General features: G+C 35.9%; 1 protein-coding gene across 1 annotated transcript in view; it reads right to left on the bottom strand.

Moving 5' to 3' along the window:
• Positions 1-4063: 4063 nt before the first annotated feature.
• LOC106468006 (protein rhomboid-like) overlaps positions 4064-18169 on the bottom strand; it is a 16617-nt gene continuing 2511 nt past the window's right edge. The window contains exons 2-6 of the mRNA XM_013928401.2: positions 15855-15997; positions 13231-13343; positions 8369-8469; positions 7390-7444; positions 4064-4971 (exon numbers count right to left, since the gene is read on the bottom strand). Of these exons, the coding sequence (XP_013783855.1) occupies positions 4739-4971; positions 7390-7444; positions 8369-8469; positions 13231-13343; positions 15855-15997 (645 nt within the window). The 3' untranslated portion in view covers positions 4064-4738. The remainder of the gene's footprint in view (positions 4972-7389; positions 7445-8368; positions 8470-13230; positions 13344-15854; positions 15998-18169) is intronic.

Genomic DNA, 18169 nt, shown 5'->3' with positions numbered 1-18169 from the left:
ACGGCTAGCGCAGATAGCCCTCGTGTAGCGTTGCGCGAAATTCAAAACAAACAAGAAACAAGAAGCGTATTCAAAGTTATCTTTATATGGATGTTTTACTAAATCTTTAACAACCGGTTTTATGACGTAAGTTTACTCTTCTGGTAGGCCTATATTAATATTAGCACGAAATCATCCATGAACGAAAGTACAAACTACATCCACCTTGAGTTAACTAACTGTTTTCATATTTGTGTCCAGAATTTTGATTTTATGTTTATTAGAGATACACGTTTAATATGTTTATGAACACGTGCAGACCTGTCTTTTATTTAAAACGTCATCACCCATAATAATGTCATCCCGACGGCCGATTAAATCAAACGTGCATAACGAAATTCCGAAACAAGAAAATTCAGCTCTTGTGGCGTTCATTCAACCTCATTAGAATAATTACAATATAACTGCGATGCATTATGGGTTTATTCGTTTTTGTTTTGTTTTTTTTATAAGCAAAAATATTGGTTTGGGCCTTGTTGAGCACAAAGCTATACAATAGGCTATCTGTGCTCTGTCCACCACGGGTATCGAAACCTGAATTTTAGCGTCGGAAGCCTGCAGAATTTCCGCAGATCCACCGAGGAGGCACAACAATATTAGATAAAAGTAAGACGCGAATCTTGTAAATTAGATTTCGATCTGTATCTTATGGAGTAAAAATTTTCCTTATGTTTCATAAGGATGTTTTCTACCATATAACTTACACGTAGAACTGCGCAAAGTTACACAAATGCTATCTGTCCCTAATCTTGAACTGACAGACTAGAGGGAAAATAACTGGTCAGCATAACCCACCGCCATATCTCTAACTGAATAGTGGGAGTTAACTGTCACTTTTATAACGCGCACCAAAGCGTTAGGAAACACGATTGTTTGTGGGAACGTGACGCGAATTTTGGACCCTTGGATCCACAGTCCGGCATGCCACGCCTAGCCATGGAAGTTTGAAATAAATATTAGTTGCAACGTATTTCGACGTGTTTTATAATATTTGTTGATCTTATGTAGTCTTATTGGTTTCCTTCAACATTTAAACGGTAATTCAGAAAGTTACAAGATTATCATGAAACTAGACAGTTTTCATAAATTTCAAGTAACTCAAACCAGCAACGCTTACAGCCGGCGTGTCTAATAACACCAGTGGTTTCAATAATTCATAGCACTTAGCAGCAGTCTGGAACTAATACACCAAAAGTAAGTTCAAATAGGACTTGTAAATCTCCAGAAAAGTGCATTGAAAGTATGTGTAGAACAAAAACCAAAACTTAAATTGTATATAACATATGTTTTAATATCATTGGTTGAAATGACGTTGTGTTTACAATCCATCAAATCACTCAACATTACAACATATCCTGTACAGAAAAGATATACAGAGAAATAAATAACCAAATTGTTATACACTCTTCACAATAAAACAAACAAAACTCCTTCTGTACACAGTAACTACTGAAATAACAACAATAAACTGGATGAAATTTCTTTATTGTGATGCAACAATAAACTGGATGAAACCTTTATTGTGACACAACAATAAACTGGATGAAATCTTTATTGTGACACAACAATAAACTGGATGAAATTTCTTTATTGTGATGCAACAATAAACTGGGTGAAACCTTTATTGTGACACAACAATAAACTGGGTGAAATCTTTATTGTGACACAACAATAAACTGGATGAAATCTTTATTGTGACACAACAATAAAATGGATGAAACTTTTATTGTGACACAACAATAAACTGGATGAAACCTTTATCGTAACACTTGGAATGGCGAGGCTTAACTGAGAGGCATCCTCCAGCACAGGTATCACATTAACAACTGCACCAAACACAATAAAAATACCTTTTATGTTTAAACAAATCCTCCAAAAGGAGGACAAGGCTTTTTACCCAGTCTGTTGAAAATCTGCTTTAATTCATTTTTATTCTTCACGTGATCTTTGACCCATACATGCCAAAAGAATTAAACAACAATTAGTTGTGTAACTTTTTGCCATTATTACAGATAAAACTGCTTGTGAAATTCATAGTTGGTATGAAATTGATCTTGGAGATTGTGAATATCACAATCTAGAGAGGTATGTGAGAAAAAGTATAACAATATACGTATAGTTTAAATCTAGTGAAGCCTGACTCTGAGGAGCCTCGAAATGCATATGTCTTGTGCAGGAATGATATGACCTGAGTTATGAGATTTGAAGGCTTGGGCCTCAATTAACTTTTGGTAACTGACGTGATCAAGTCTCTTCAAGTTATATCAAGATGAAAGACTGAATATTTTCTCGTAAAAATTTCCATAAATATCTTCATTTCTTTTTTATTATAAAACTTTCCCCTAGAGGTCGTTTTCACATAAAATCCCTTTTGCTTAACTTTCGGTGACTAGTTTCTATAAAATACACAAGTATTTTGTAAACATTTTCCATTTAAAGGTTTCCCAAGCAAAGTAGATTTTACAAAAATTAACATTTTTGTTTCAAACTCCAAGCTATGAACTTGAGTATATCTTAAATGTTTTAGGACCAATTAGGTATTGGTAAAAATTACATTTTGAAAAGAGAAATCTTGTTATTATTCTTGGGCAATATTAATATGTGTCAGTTAGATTTTCTTGACAAAATGTAGCATCAATACCTTTTCGAAATTAAACTAAACTAGAAAGTATATTTTAAAAAATGTTGTAAGCAATTCTTGGTTATAGAAGTTTATGAAGGAAATCAAAACTTTTCCCTCTTTGTCCTAACAAGTTATCAAGTGCCCAGGAATTTATTCTATACTATAGCAATAAGGAATCAGTTATCGTATGTGATTGGTCAGATGTATTTTTAGCCATCAGTTACCATAATTTGATTGGTCAGATGTACTTGTAGCCATCAGTTACCATAATTTGATTGGTCAGATCTACTTGTAGCCATCAGTTGTACAAACTTTATTATCTAAACCATTATCTGACATCAGTTAGTACATGTATATGTCCGCTTATAGTTGACGAACTGCTGGACTGATTGTTACCAAACCTAGATGTCCCCCCCCCCCTGGCCTCCCAGTGAGTGAATTAGGGAGGTCGGCGTTGATGGCCTCCCTCTCCCATGTCAACCTTGTCGCCTCTATGTTTTCCCTATTTCATAACAACTGATACTTCATAAACTTCTATAAACAATATGGACTTAATTCAAATCGTAATACATGATCAATTGGGCTCATTTTTTTATGATTCAAAATGACAAGCCTTACGCAATGAAACTGCCTACAAAAAATAAGACTTTTTCTCTCATTCCACGTTCGCCAGTTACCAAAATACTAGTTAGTTAGTTCACCTGTAAAGAAGCTTAGTGTTTAGCCCATTATTTTGAATGGAATGACTTGATGAACGATATATATTTGTAAGTTTTGATTTAATTGAAAGGGTCACACTAAGTGTCGAAAACCCCCCCTTGAATGTTAGGTTAGAGAAAATGAGCTACGTTTGGTTCATGTGTATATATATATATATACTCTTTGCAAATGATCTAATAATAACATTTTAAATACTCAAATTAAATTAACACAAGAATACTTCTCTACAAATAAATAATATCGACCATGCTCATTCGGTCGTTCTCTATCGGACTCCAGCCTCAAATCATTTTAAAAAGAAAATATACTAACAAATATCAGGGTCAAATCCAACACACTGAAAATATAACACTGAACAATTTACATTTCATATATCTATATAAATTAAAAAATGCATAAAAAACATCTTTATTCTTTGCTGTATGATACAGTATTAAAAAAAAAAAGATGTAAGCATATTGAGTTAATTACCTACAAGTAAATTGAACGTGACAGTCAGAAAAAACCCCAACAACTTTAAGTAATCATAAGTTATTGACCAAATGATATCCATTTAAAGGTACATTTACGTTTTCTTTATTTAAGCCTTGAGTATTAGTTCTAAAGATTTTTTTTTTTTTTTGGTTTTTAACGAAAATTTCTCACACAGCCAGCTCGAGCTGTATAAATACCCGCGAAAAAACAAATGCGACCTTGAATTAATTTCGAGAGCTAAAATCAATAATCTCTACAAGATAAAAGCTGGAGGGTTATCTTACAATTCTTAAGACGGCAGCGAAATAAGCGTAAAGCTAAAACCTACTACAAGATGGCGCCAGCATCACTTTGGTCGTACAGCTTTGCTAAGATTAATCTCATGAAAAAAAATTATTTTTTCTTCTGCATGAAATGTTTTAAATGAGGTGAGTACGAACGATCGCAGATATAATTTGGTGGATACATGCTAGAAAGTTATAAACACAATTTTTATGAGTCATGTTACATAAATAAGTATTCAGACAACTCAACAGTTCTCTGTGGTTTACCTTCTATTCTTCTTCAGACCGCATACCATTACCACTAGGGATAGTCTCTAAATTTCACCGGGAACTGTCTTAGCATCCTCCTCTCAAACACTGGATATCGTAACCATATATGGTTTAACAAAGTCAAAACTCTTAAATGTGACTAACTGTCCACAAATCCCATTCACGCGACACCTTCCGTGAAATAGACAGCTACTAAATATCTCACTTTTTGTACAGTTTTAATGCGTATTCTGCCTTGTTCACACACATACATACACACATTAACACATAAAGGAAGGTGTAGGGACACCTAGTGGCGCTACTCTGTAATTATTATCGTTTTCTGGTGTCAGTAGTTAAAAACATTGAAAAGTACTGCAAATAGCGTACAGGCGGCGTACACTCCTAATGCGACCCACCAGAGTAAGTGTTCGTGCAGTTTCTGTTCGAAGTTCTTTAAAACAAGAAGACCTATCGTGAGACCTGCTAAAGCACCCGTGAGATGTGCCACATAGGACACCGGAGGACCTTGTTGTTCTGCAGCGTAGCGACCGTAGATGGCGAACCCCACGTCGGCACTGGCTGTGGAGAAAGACGAGAAACCTAAATTAGAACATCGAGAGAAAACTAAAAAATACGACTACTAAAACTACAGAAAACACAATTCTTTCACGGGTTCGACTCTTGAGAAAAACGTTTACTAAAGCAAGATGAGCGGATAAATTATCTTTGTGACATCCGGGTGACTTTTATAAATACACAAACATGTATTACAACTGAGGTTATTCAGGTTTCCGGCTAAATTTAGCGCTTCTCTCTCGGGTTTTCTTTTCCTCTGGATGAGATAAGCAGTACCAATGAATGTGAGTTTCCGCATCTTTATAATTCTACAATTGTCGTGGTTATATTATTACATATATTTTTAAAGCTGTTACTGAACGTTTATTTCATCGTTGATTAAAATATAAGTGAAGTTTCTCAGTCACCTAGAAAACACCTTCAAAAATAAAATTATGTTTTTTTTTTGTTTGTTGTTAGACACAAAGCTACACAATGTGGGGGAGGGGGGGAGATAGACACAAAGCTACACAATGTGGGGGAGGGGGGAGATAGACACAAAGCTACACAATGTGGGGGAGGGGGGAGATAGACACAAAGCTACACAATGTGGGGGGAGGGGGGAGATAAAACCAGACAGACCTCACTTAAAGTCTCGGCAAGAAAAGAATCAACAGGAAAATAGAATTTCAATTATACTTTTTTTTTATATATATTGGTTAACACCAACATACACGAACTGGTTTATTAACAGCAAAACAATTAAAATATAATCAGAGTTCTAATATTTTACCTGAGACAAATTTAAACCATTCTTATAAAATAACGTAAACTATCCCTCAGTTAATTTTTTATACAAATCAAGCACCAGAGGATATGTCCTGTGATCTGAAATGCAAACCACTGGTTATTCAAGTACACATTTGTAAATGAACATTTGGTAGAAATGGCTTCACATCTTTACTGTTCATGACATTTCGCTTCCAAAGGGATTTGGCTTATTTTTTTATGTTTATTACTTGGCCATACACTTGAATACAGAACCTATATACATGGTGGGAATTTAGGATAATATATATTTTATTCCTCGAAGGGGAATGAAATATAACCAGGGGCGGTCAGAAACTTCAATTTCTCTTCACCCCACTGCGTGATTTAAGACCAAGTGACGCCTAATTCTAGATTATCATGAGGGAAAAAAATTGATATTGGTTTAACTAATGGGATTGCATCAGGAGAAGCTGTAAGGAGATCTGGAAATAAGATGAAGGAAGAAAAGTTTTGGTCTGGAGAGTTATCTTGTCATTATGTCATCTATAATACTATGAAGCACGGTCCTGGTGGAGATCTCTTTGGTTTGGTGTTATTTGTAATTGGTTGTTTTAGTAATATGTTAATCCTGTATATATCTCTGCTTTTAATAGATGGTTCCTAACGTTCCCCGGTGGGACAGTGGTAAGTTTTCGGGTTTACAACGCTAAAATCAGGCGTTCGATTCCCCTCGGTGAACACAGCAGATAGCTTTGCTCTAAGAAAACACACACACACACTGGTTCCAAATTCTGCTAGTGTCTAGTCCCTGATCTCGGTTAAGACTTGGCTGCTCTACAAAAAAAAAGAAGAAGAAGAAACCTTCCTCAAATGTCAACCACACTGTCTAAAGCTCCCTTCCAAGACGCCTGCCATCGCTGTTGCATGTTTAATATCAGAATGTAGATATATCAATTAGGTCTTCGACCACTCTTGTGAAAGATCTACGTCCAGAAAATCATCCATTAGTTTGAAGACTGGGCCGACTGTTCCAGCATATAACAACACAAAGGTTCGTGAGAGGCGTGCTGTTGCGGCTGCGATTACATGATTCAATCTCGGAGTAGGTACCTTGCTATTGCAGCGAGATAAGAATCGAAATATGGCATTTGCCTACTTGCGTTGTATGCGATGATTTTACTTGTCCAGGTGATCAAGAAACTGCACAATTGATTTAGAAATTCTTGCTGGCAATACTGGACGAACTTTTATCCAATTCGCAGAGACTGTCCAGATATCATTCTTCGCATGAGTGAAACATCCAAACACAGTGATTAATTTCGAAGTAACGCTGTAACAAGATTGTGTAAGGCTACTAGATGGCGCGATTCATTTTGACTGGCTACTTTTTCTTCTGGTCACTAGTTCAGGATCATAATTAGAATCGGCTATAATTCAATCCTACTGGGGGTATATAGAATGGACGTTAAGGCCACGTGCGTATAAAATGTCGTTCAGGCTGAAACTTTGAAGTCCTTTAATTTTGTGTATGTGTGTTTGTGCAATGCATATTTTAAAATATATATTTCCAATTAATGCCAGACAAAATAAGATTAGTACTACAAATATTAAAAAAATAATCACGTCCAGAAACGTTAAAACTTGAAATTGATTCCGAGAATACAGACTTACCAATAAGAAAGATACCAACCAATCTCATAAAGCCAAATTCCATTTGGTTGTAATTCTGAAAGGAAGAAGATTGTGTTAGAAGAGAAAAACAAACAAACTTTTGTTATCATAACACAAAAACAAAGAAAACAGGAAACGACGTAAAACCTGGATGTCAAATTATATAATACAAGTAAAGTCGATGCCCAGTAGTATCAGTCTAATCAGTATTTGTTTGTTTGTTGAATTTTGTGCAAAGCTACGCCAGGGCTATATGCGCTAGCCATATCTAATTTTGAAGTGATAGACTAGAGGAAAAGCAGCTAGTCAACACTACCCACCGCCAACTCTTGGGCTGCTCTTTATCCACGAATAGTGGGATGAGCCGTCATATTATAGCGAGCATGTTCGGTGATGTGATTCGAAATCACGACCCGCAGGTTGCGAGTCAAGTGCCTTAACTACCAGGCTATGATTAATTGTTTGTTTGTTTTGAATTTCGCGCAAAGCTACACGAGGGCTATCTGCGCTAGCCGTCCCTAATTTACCAGTGTAAGACTACAAGGAAGGCAGCTAGTCATCACCACCCTCCGCCAACTCTTGGGCCACTCTTTTACCAACGAATAGTGGGATTGATCGTTACATTATAACACCCCCACGGCTGAAAGGGCGAACATATTCAGAGTGACGGGGAATCGAACCCGCGACCCGCAGATTGGGAGTCGAGCGCCCTAACCACCTGGCTATGCCGGGCCGCTCTGATTAATAACAATGAATATAAGGATTGATAGCCATTATATATATTTAATGTTTGCGCGTATACTCGACTGTTTTTAAACAGCAACCAAAAAAAAAATGTACACATTTAAAATCTTATGCAGTAGAACTGTGGCTAGTAAACAAAAGTCTGGCACGTCTCAAGTTGTGAAATGTATGTGTATATAGTGTTTTCTTCACATTCTGTCTTCAGTAATTATACACACAGAGAATAAGTACTCACCAAAAGAACGTTGGCAAGATGAGCAGCCAAGAGAGCGTAAACGCCACCCGATGCTCCGACTAGATACACGTCGGTGTCGAACACGGACGTTCCGAGAGAGCCTAAACCAACAGAAGAAAATGCGTTAATCCAGTAAATGAGTGATCTTTTTTTTTCTTTTTTTACAGCAACATAAAATACGTTATTTAGAAATAAAATAACCGTCAGATGCGCCATCAAAGTGTCGTGTCTGCGTGAAACACGTTATTTAGAAATAAAATAACCGTCAGATGCGCCCTTAAAGTATCGTGTCTACGTAAAACACACTTAGAAATAAAATAACCATCAGATGCGCCCTCAAAGAGTAGTATCTACGTGAAGAAGAGACCATTACTTGTTATGTGAAATAAACCAAGTCTTACTCGTACACCTGTCAAGACACCGTTCAGTTCTGTATTGGAAACTGAATATCGAAAATATCACATTTAATTATGAGGATTAGGTTTAGATGCTTCAAATAGTGACATCTGTCATTAGCCTGTTCAAACTATTATAGGATTGTCTTTTATTGTTTTTGGTAATGTTTAATTTTTGTTTGTTTTTAATTAAGCACAAAGCTACACAATGGGCTATCTGTGGTTTGCCCACCACGGGTATCGAAACCCGGATTCTAGCGATGTAAGTCCTCAGACGTAGCGCTGTGCCACTGGGGGGCGGGGCGATCGCTGATGATACTAGGTTTGTGAGATTAGTTATATTTAGGCTAACATAAAGTAAACAAATAAATGATTGGATCAAGAAAGAGTGAGAGGTGTAATAGCTGGGTCAAGTAAGAATCAAATGGCAAAAGCTGGGTCAAGAAAAAGTCAGGTAAGAGTCAAAGAGAAGTAGCTGGGTCAAGAAAAAGTCAGACCGCAACAGTAGCTGGGTCAAGTAAGAATCAAATGGCAAAAGCTGGGTCAAAAAGAGTCAGGTAAGAGTCAAAGAGAAGTAGCTGGGTCAAGAAAGAGTCAGACAGCAATAGCTGGAACAGATAAGAATCAAACAGCAACAGTTGAGCAAGGAATAATCAAAACAACAATGGCTGAGCCAGGAAGAGTCAACCAGTAGCAGCTGGGTGACGTAAGAGTCAAACAGCAATAGCTGGGTCAAGTAAGAGTCAGACAGCAGTAGCTGGGTCAAGTAAAAGTCAGTCAACAGACACATAGAAAACAAACATACGTCTAGGTGGAAATATATCCAGGCAAAAAGTACTAACAGAAAAATAGGTGCATTTTTCACAGCATTTCCCAAAGTAAAAACAAGAAGGAATCCTCAGTAAAAGCGGCACTTGAAATTCTTTTAGGCAGGATTAGAGTAAATTAATCTATGAGACCTTTGTTTCTCCTTTTATTAGCTATATTTTTGTGCGCCAGAAACACCAAGCGTGGGATGCGTGTATACCCGATTCGATTTTATTACTCATCAGGATCTTTACCAGCCTACCCTCAAATTGAAATCCTTTTAAGCAGTATTAGAATGAATTAACTTATGAGACCTTGGAAGAAGTCAAATACACCAATCGACCTTCTGAGTCGAAAATTGTAATTAGATTTCAAATCTGTCAAGAGATGATGGAGCTATGAGCTAAAAGTTTGTACTTAAAAACAAAAACAAAAACTCGCGTTCTACGAGCCGCTCATCCGAGGCTGATAAATCCCGCAGCCATTTCTATGACGCCAACATGAGGTTTGAAGCCGCCTGATGACTGACTCTACAGTCTATATTTTCTTAGTTCTTACTCTGTATTTGTCTTCCCAGGCCTGCACCTTAGTCAGACCACACACCTACACGAACTTATTTTTGCACGTATTAGCGAGGGAAATTAATAATATTACTAGCAATGGATTTGGCTAACATAACTGATAGACATATATAGCCAACCAATGGTGGAGTTTGACCCCAAATATTATTTCTTCATTGGTCCCGAAACTGTTAAAAAAGACAATGTGAATTGCACTTTTCATAAAACATTTTTAATATCGAAATGACGCAATTATGGCGTAAATCAACATTTAAACACGAATCATGTCAAATAAATTCCAGTTAAGAACGTCCAATGTAATAAGTGCAGTTATTTAATTACTTCGGAACCTTTGTTATTTCTATGGATCCTAAGATATTTTTCAATCTTTGACAGTTGAGCATTAATATGTATGACAGTATTTAAAACTAACAACTAGCGAATGTGTTCCGTACGCTGTTCTTTCTTTAATGTTGTTTTCATTAACAATATTGGATAGAATTTTTAATATGTCCAGTTTATTGTTCTTTATGTATTATACTTTTATTATAGAGATTATTTTGCATTGTTAGCTTAGAATATGGACTTAGGACCAACCTAAATCTCCTTGACTAACCGAGGTACTTTTGGGTTTACCACCGATAGTACCCACCTCATGAAATAATGCATTCTAATTTTCATAAGTAACCACGTAAGAACAGTATGTATCAATAACTATACTTATTACAGGGTTGAGTTTTGTTCTTGTTTTTTATCATTGATCTAAGTGGGTAGCTTTTGTTGGTTGGGAGTTCTTACTAATCTAATTCTAACAGCCCAAGTTTGGGAGTTCTTACTAATCTAATTCTAACAGCCCAAGTTTTTCCACTTCTGACTCATATCATCCGTCGCTTTAACATTTTGAACCATACTTATAAGAACAACCACTATGAACGCTGGCGACAAGTTATGTGTTTGTTTTGTTGTTTAGCAGCAAGCAACACAAATGGGCTAGCTGTGCTCTGCCCAGTGCGGATATTGAAACCTGCTGATGGGTGTAGGGGGGACAAGTTGTTATACGCTTGCGTCCTTGGGAGGAACCAGTTACCAATCGTTTCGTAAGTAAACACAACGTTCGATTAGGTGATATTTTCAGAAACAGGTGTGATTTGGGTTTAGGTATTTATAATAATCATTTCAACCTAACCATTAGATTATATCTTCCCACTTACCGTAGATATAATACCCTAAACAATCAACAGGTGAGACACGTAGAAGTTATCAAGAAAATAAAACTTAATTTATAAAAACTTACAAGTGGGCGTATAATACACTCATATTATACCCATATTGGTAAACAAATGTCAAGAAACTCGAAGATGGTTCGAATGGAAATAAGCCAACAAAATTCTTAGGAGACTAAATATAGCTTTCTCTGTCGAAATGATCCTTTACTTTGCATATTATCTAATATAATTAGTAATTACTAAAATATATTTATTTACTTCTTGTCGCACACTTTTCTCGACATTGCCTACGCTACGAAATTTTCTTTAAAAGAAATCGGTATATTATAATCATGCTAGGAACGAGGTAATAAATAGAAAACACAAACAAACCTCAATATTAGGCAAAGCCTACCACACGTGGGCGTAATAGAAACATTAACGCGCTTTGGTTCATGTCGCCTACGTCACCGCGCACCATACGTTTCCAAGGTAACCGTCAACAGATCTACCAGTCGTGTACATCCGTAGTTTCGTATATGTCTTATGTAGTTTTTACTCATAAAAATAACTCTTGTGGGTATCTTTACAATTTTCTAACGAAATAAATGCTATTTTAATTTTATTGCTAGCATACCCACGTGTATATATTTAAGCGCTGGAGATTCACGTGAGCCCCACCGCACATTTTTTGAGTTACTTATTCACCGAATTGTTTGTAGGCCTAAGAGTTTGTTTGGTTACAGGACCACATGCGTTGAAACTATTGCACTCAGTCCCATTAACAATTGCCGGGGTTCCCTATGTATTTACCATAAACAAATGAGAAACTTCACATAATATTTGTGGTCAGTTCGTTGCACATTTAATTACTCAGTAAAAAGTAACTTGTGGACCCAGTGAGCGATATACAGACAAGTCGGTAACTTAGGGTTAAGTAATCCAGTCTTTTTATAACACAGATTTCTCTGACGTTCAATACTAGGTAAGGTACTTGATGTGAACATATGCATGCATGTTGTATTATAGAACTTAACTCAATATGTGATATATTATTTGACTCAAGGTCATTCGGTCTAAATTTAGAAACGAAATACGTTTTTTTTTTTTTACGTTGCTTACAAGGTAATCGTCACAAATCTAACTCCCCCAATTTGTAAACAATGTTTGTGATGACCAAACATTCATCTGATGACGTGAAATTAGAAACGTGTAACATTTCGGTTATTGTAGCTTCATTGACTCAAACATCTACCCACCCCTTCTCAGTTTTTTGTTTCTTCAGATTAATATTATTCCATCGGTTGTCTAATTTAAAAGAGAAATACTATAATACATGTTTATATAATCTTTTCACAAGTTTCTTAATAACTGAACATTATCTAGAAGATCATACTAAATTGAATAAATGTTAATTGGTGGAGGAGTGCTAGTAATGTAAGCTACACAAGAAAACTAGGCCAAACAGTTTGCGGGATATGTACAGATAATCGGGAAAGAATAACACAGACTTTGAAGGCTTATCCCATAACTCATTATAGTATTGAACTAACTAAGAAAAGGATAAAAAGCCATGTCGCGTAAAATCGAAATATTAATCCAAGTTACATTTAAACTAACCCCAATACAACAAGTTCAAACTAAAGGTAGATTAACTTTGTTTTATCTGCTAGTTCCCAGGAGGATTTAAACTAACCCTAATACAACAAGTTCAAACTAAAGGTAGATGAACCTTGTTTTATCTGTTAGTTCCCAGGAGGATTCAAACTAACCCTAATGCAACAAGTTCAAACTAAAGGTAGATTAACCTTGTTTTATCTGTTAGTTCCTCAAGTCAAGCATAAGGCTTAACAGCAAAGTAAAGAGAAATAATTCTGGGTAAGAGTACGACTCACCTGCTAGCACTCCTGCCATGTACACGGTTCCTATTCTAAGAGATCCATGGACCATCTCTAGAGGGAGACCTACTAATACTTGAACCAATAAATTGAAGAGAAGATGAATCCACCTAAAGGAAACAAGTCAGTGAGTTTCTAAACATCAATATAAATGGTCATTCTGAACTTATATTGTTTTCAACTCTAAATATTCGTTTCGTCTTTTCATTCAAAATATATTATTTAAATTCACTTCATTACTGCTTTACTGATTAAGAAACAAAATATTTTGATTAGTGACAGAGAGTTAAAATATTATTGATAGTTCTACACTAACTGGCCACTTTACTAGGACTTGCACATTGAAGTACTATTGATAGTTCTACACTCATTGGCCACTTTATTAGGTCCTATACATTGAAGTACTAGTTGCAGCTCTACCCTGAATGGCCACAAATGTACTTCAATGTGTAGGTCCTAATAAAGCAGCTCTACCCTGAATGGTCACTTTATTAGGACCTAAACACACTTGTAGATTACTGCTTTTATTTATATGTAATCATGTGAGGCGTCATGTGAATGTTGAGCGTTAGTGACAATCTGCAAGAACATGAATTTTTCCAACTTACAAAGGAACATGAACGTCTAGTAGGAAAGTTGTTATAAAATACTGTTTTTATGTTGTTTTGTTTGTAACCGGTTGTTCAAAAACAGCTGTCATCAGAATCTGATAACAGTGACAACCGATAAGGTATACGTCCACACTTGGAAATACTGCGACCAGTAATCTGGCCGAGAGGAAAAAAATAGCTTATTTGTACAGACTTATAATGTGCAACAGACGTGTCATTTGAGATACAGGTTAACGTTTGCTGAAAATAATAAGTCTGTCCAAATAAACATATATTTTTCCCTCAGCCAGTCACCAAACAATATATTAATAGTGGTTTCAGTTAGACTGACTCGAATTATACCATACAAAGAACAGTGAATAGTAAAAAGTCGTATTTCACCTTTATCTAAAGTAAGCACATAGTACAAATATGGAGAAAAAACACATGATGCATTTAGTCTTACTTGTTTTCTTCCAAGCTACTGGAAGTGGTGTAATGCTGTAAGAAAAACTATTTTAACAAGGTTGGATCTTTTAATTTCTGATGGGCAAGGGCTTTTCCAAGACAATTATGCAATAATCCATTGTATTTGCATTGTTCGAAGTTGGCTCGATACACACAACAGTGAATCCAGTCGCCCTTGTTTGGCCAGGACAATAACTGCGCATTCTTGGAACGAAACTGAACGTTGCAATTGACCATCATAATCCTTTCCCGACCTTTCTCGACAGATGGGTTGAATTGAACAATTATATAATAATTTTTAATAAAAGAGCTGCTAATATTTTTTAGTAAAAAATAACAATTAATAGTAATTAGTCTTAATTATGAGTGTCAGGCAAACACACACACACACACAAAACCCTCTTTGACCACTCTGCCTTAGGTCATCAGTTTGGTATCCTCGCAGTGGATGGACGATGTTTTCGGCCCTTACTATCCACCATCTTGTGATATTGCCGAGTTTATGGTATTATCGTGATGGAAAATCGTTCAACCGTATAGTACGTTTGTTTGTTTGTTGTTAAGCACAAAGCACAACCGTATAGTACGTTTGTTTGTTGTTAAACACAAAGCAACAAAATGGGCTGCCAGTGCTGTTCCCACCACGAGTATCGAAACCAGATTTTAGCGTTATAAGTCTAACTCACCACTGTGCCCCCCAGTGGCACAGCCGTATATCTACGGACTTACAACACTAGAAACCGGGTTTCGATACTCGTGATTGGTAGAGCACAGATAGCCCATTGTGTAGCTCTGTGTTTACTTACCAAAAAACAAACAATAGGGGAGCATATAAATGATATCAACGAGACCTAATTCAGGTGTTGAAGTATTGCTTTCAACTAAGTCTTTCTGTGGTTTACTAAGGAAACTGTTTCATTCAAGTTCATTATAACAGAAGGGCATGAAAAGAATAGTTAAAAACATACATTCTTTTTGTCATAGGTCACTAAGTAAAATTATTTTTGTTCAATACTAAACCTTGGCTTCAAAAATGACAAATGAAATCCTCCGTCTGAAACTATTCGCATGTGAGAGATATAGATCAAAGAGTAGAATCTATGTAGGTCGAGAAAATTTTGACGAACCATCGTTTTAATCCACTTTTGGTGTGGCCTCAAATATATAAATTGTAAGTCATTAATCATAAAATTCTGTTAATATGAGTAATTCAACGTCAATTCGTAGCACGTGTAATTAACCACTTGGATAAATGATAATACAGAATATATTGACACATCTAAATGAAATCTTTTTCAAGTTTATTTTACCCGACGTTTCGAGCAGACGACCATCGTCAGGCAGTAAAAGACTGTGTTGCGATGGAATTAGGCTAGAATTTATCATTTATGCGAAGTAACACTCATTCAAAAATGTGTAATTAAACGCCTTCGGTAACCAAAAATAATTTGTATTAGGAACAATTTAAACGGACCAAAAAACAACAACAACAAAAATAGCATTGTATTGCAGCATCTTGAATCAGTCGTTCACTAGTGTCGAAATTTTGAAACTTTAACTTACCCTGCATGAAGGACCATGTAGAAGACAAACCTCCAAACTTCGAGCCGTTTGTCGGGACGGTATATAAAAAGACTATCGATCGGAACAGGACCTGTGGTTGTGATCTCCCCCATGGTAACGGTGTAGTATGTGAAGAAACCCAGCTATAAAAACAAACCAAGAAATATATGACCAGTGATGGAACAAGACGTTAGTAAGAAGAAACAGTAAGAATGGTTAGTAAGATCTAAAAAAATATAACCAGTTGTAGAACAAGTAGGAATGGTTAGGGAGAAAATCTAAGAAATATGACCAGTACTGGATGGTGTTAGTAAGAAGAACCAGTAAAAAATGGTTAAGGAGAAGATATAGAAAAATATAACCAGTTGTAGAACAGGACATTAGGAAGAAAAACAAGTAGGAATGGTTAGGGAGAAAATTTAAGAAATATGACCAGTACTGGATGGTGTTAGTAAGAAGAACCAGTAAAAAATGGTTAAGGAGAAGATATAAAAGAATATAACCCGTGGTGGAACAGGACATTAGGAAGAATAACCAGCAAAACTGGTTAGTGAGAAGATATAAAAAATATAACCCGTGGTGGAACAGAACATTAGGAAGAAGAACCAACAAAACTGGTTAGTGAGAAGATATAAAAAATATAACCCGTGGTGGAACAGAACATTAGGAAGAAGAACCAACAAAACTGGTTAGTGAGAAGATATAAAAAAATATAACCCGTGATGGAACAGGACATTACACTAACCAGTTTTGCTGGTTCTTCTTCCTTAATGTCCTGTTCCACCACGGGTTATATTTTTTTTATATCTTCTTTTTTTCTGGTTTTCCTTCTGTTTACTGTTGCAAAACAATATCTCGCATTCCTTTCGTTGCTACTTCGAGTTTCTCAATAGTCATTGATATTTTTCTCCAGTTGAGTTTTTCTTTGAATGTACTTATATTTAATCTTTCAACTTACCCCAAACACATGGTTTTTTTCTTTTGTTTTTCACTACTAGTTATTGATTTTTTGAATAAAAAAAACCTAAGTAATTATCCTTAACATCTCTTTTTTTTCATATAGATCTCACTAACCAGTTTTGCTGGTTCTTCTAAAACGTTGCTTGTGGAATGACAGTAAACACTTGGAAAAGTTATTTATAATATAATCGAAATGAAAAGTAATATAAACAGCAAGCAATAGGAAACGCATACTGAGTATCGCTGCTTGTGAAATAGCAAAACAAGAGCCATAAGGCAGTAAAAGCAGGTTGGACGATCTCTGAAGAATAGTTACTAGAAAGTATAAAACAGAGGAAGGAGAAGCGTAGGCGCTGTTTTTAGCTCAAATATTGGAGCAGACAGACTCGCCAACTGTGAATGAGGTTGGAGACCCAGACAGAAGACCGCGATCTATTAATGTACCATCACCTTCTCATCTTTCTATTCTTAACGTTAGAGGCTGGCCTTGACGTTCCTGTATTATCTTCTAATTAGATAATTAAGCAATAATGAATAGAGAAAAGTCTATACATAGACTCCTGACACTTACAGGTTCACAGAATGTCGGTAAAGAACCCTCGAAAGGATACTGTGAATGCGGTTTCATGTTAGAAAGCTGCACGTATACAGCACAAACAATCTTTTTTTTTTGGACGACAACTTTAAATTAAGCTGATTACCCTGAGTATGTTTCAGAATAACTGTCCCTAGTTTTGAGTTGACGAAACTAAAAAAAAAAAAAGCACCCATGGCCTCCAAGTACGGAACGCGTTTTTATTTTATTTTTTGTGGTAACTAGACTCGAACCATGACACACTAAAGCAAGCCCAGCATGAGTATATAGAGAAAAACGCAAACCTATACACAGAAATTTACAGCTACGTTCTTGGAGTAGTATTATAATAAGCACAGTGTGCATATATGCAAATAAAACAAGACAATACTTTGTAAAACACGCGTTCTTGGGCTTAGCTAGACATATCAAGATTTAATGAAAATTTAATAAGAAAGAGTTTTAAGCAAAAATGGACGTTTTCTGAACCGTTTCTTATTCAGTCCTTTCGGGCTTTTTCAAGATATAAGAGAATTTCAACCATACTATATCAGCCATATTCATTGCTGACGACGCGTTTCGCCCAATACAGAGCTCATCAGCCCGGTTGGGACACAAAAAAAAACACAGTAGTGGTCGGAACACTATTTATATAAGCCACTTATTACAACATAGCTATTGATAAAGCCCTAAGAGACTGAATAAATAATGTACTGTTAAAAAATGATATAGGCCTAAAACTGATTTTTATGACAAGAATAATGAATTGTAACCACTATTT

Source organism: Limulus polyphemus, unplaced genomic scaffold (genome assembly GCF_000517525.1).
Source record: "Limulus polyphemus unplaced genomic scaffold, Limulus_polyphemus-2.1.2 Scaffold2828, whole genome shotgun sequence".
Lineage (NCBI taxonomy): Eukaryota > Metazoa > Arthropoda > Merostomata > Xiphosura > Limulidae > Limulus > Limulus polyphemus.
The sequence above is the reverse complement of the archived record's forward strand: the minus strand, read 5'-3'. Positions and strand labels throughout refer to the sequence as shown.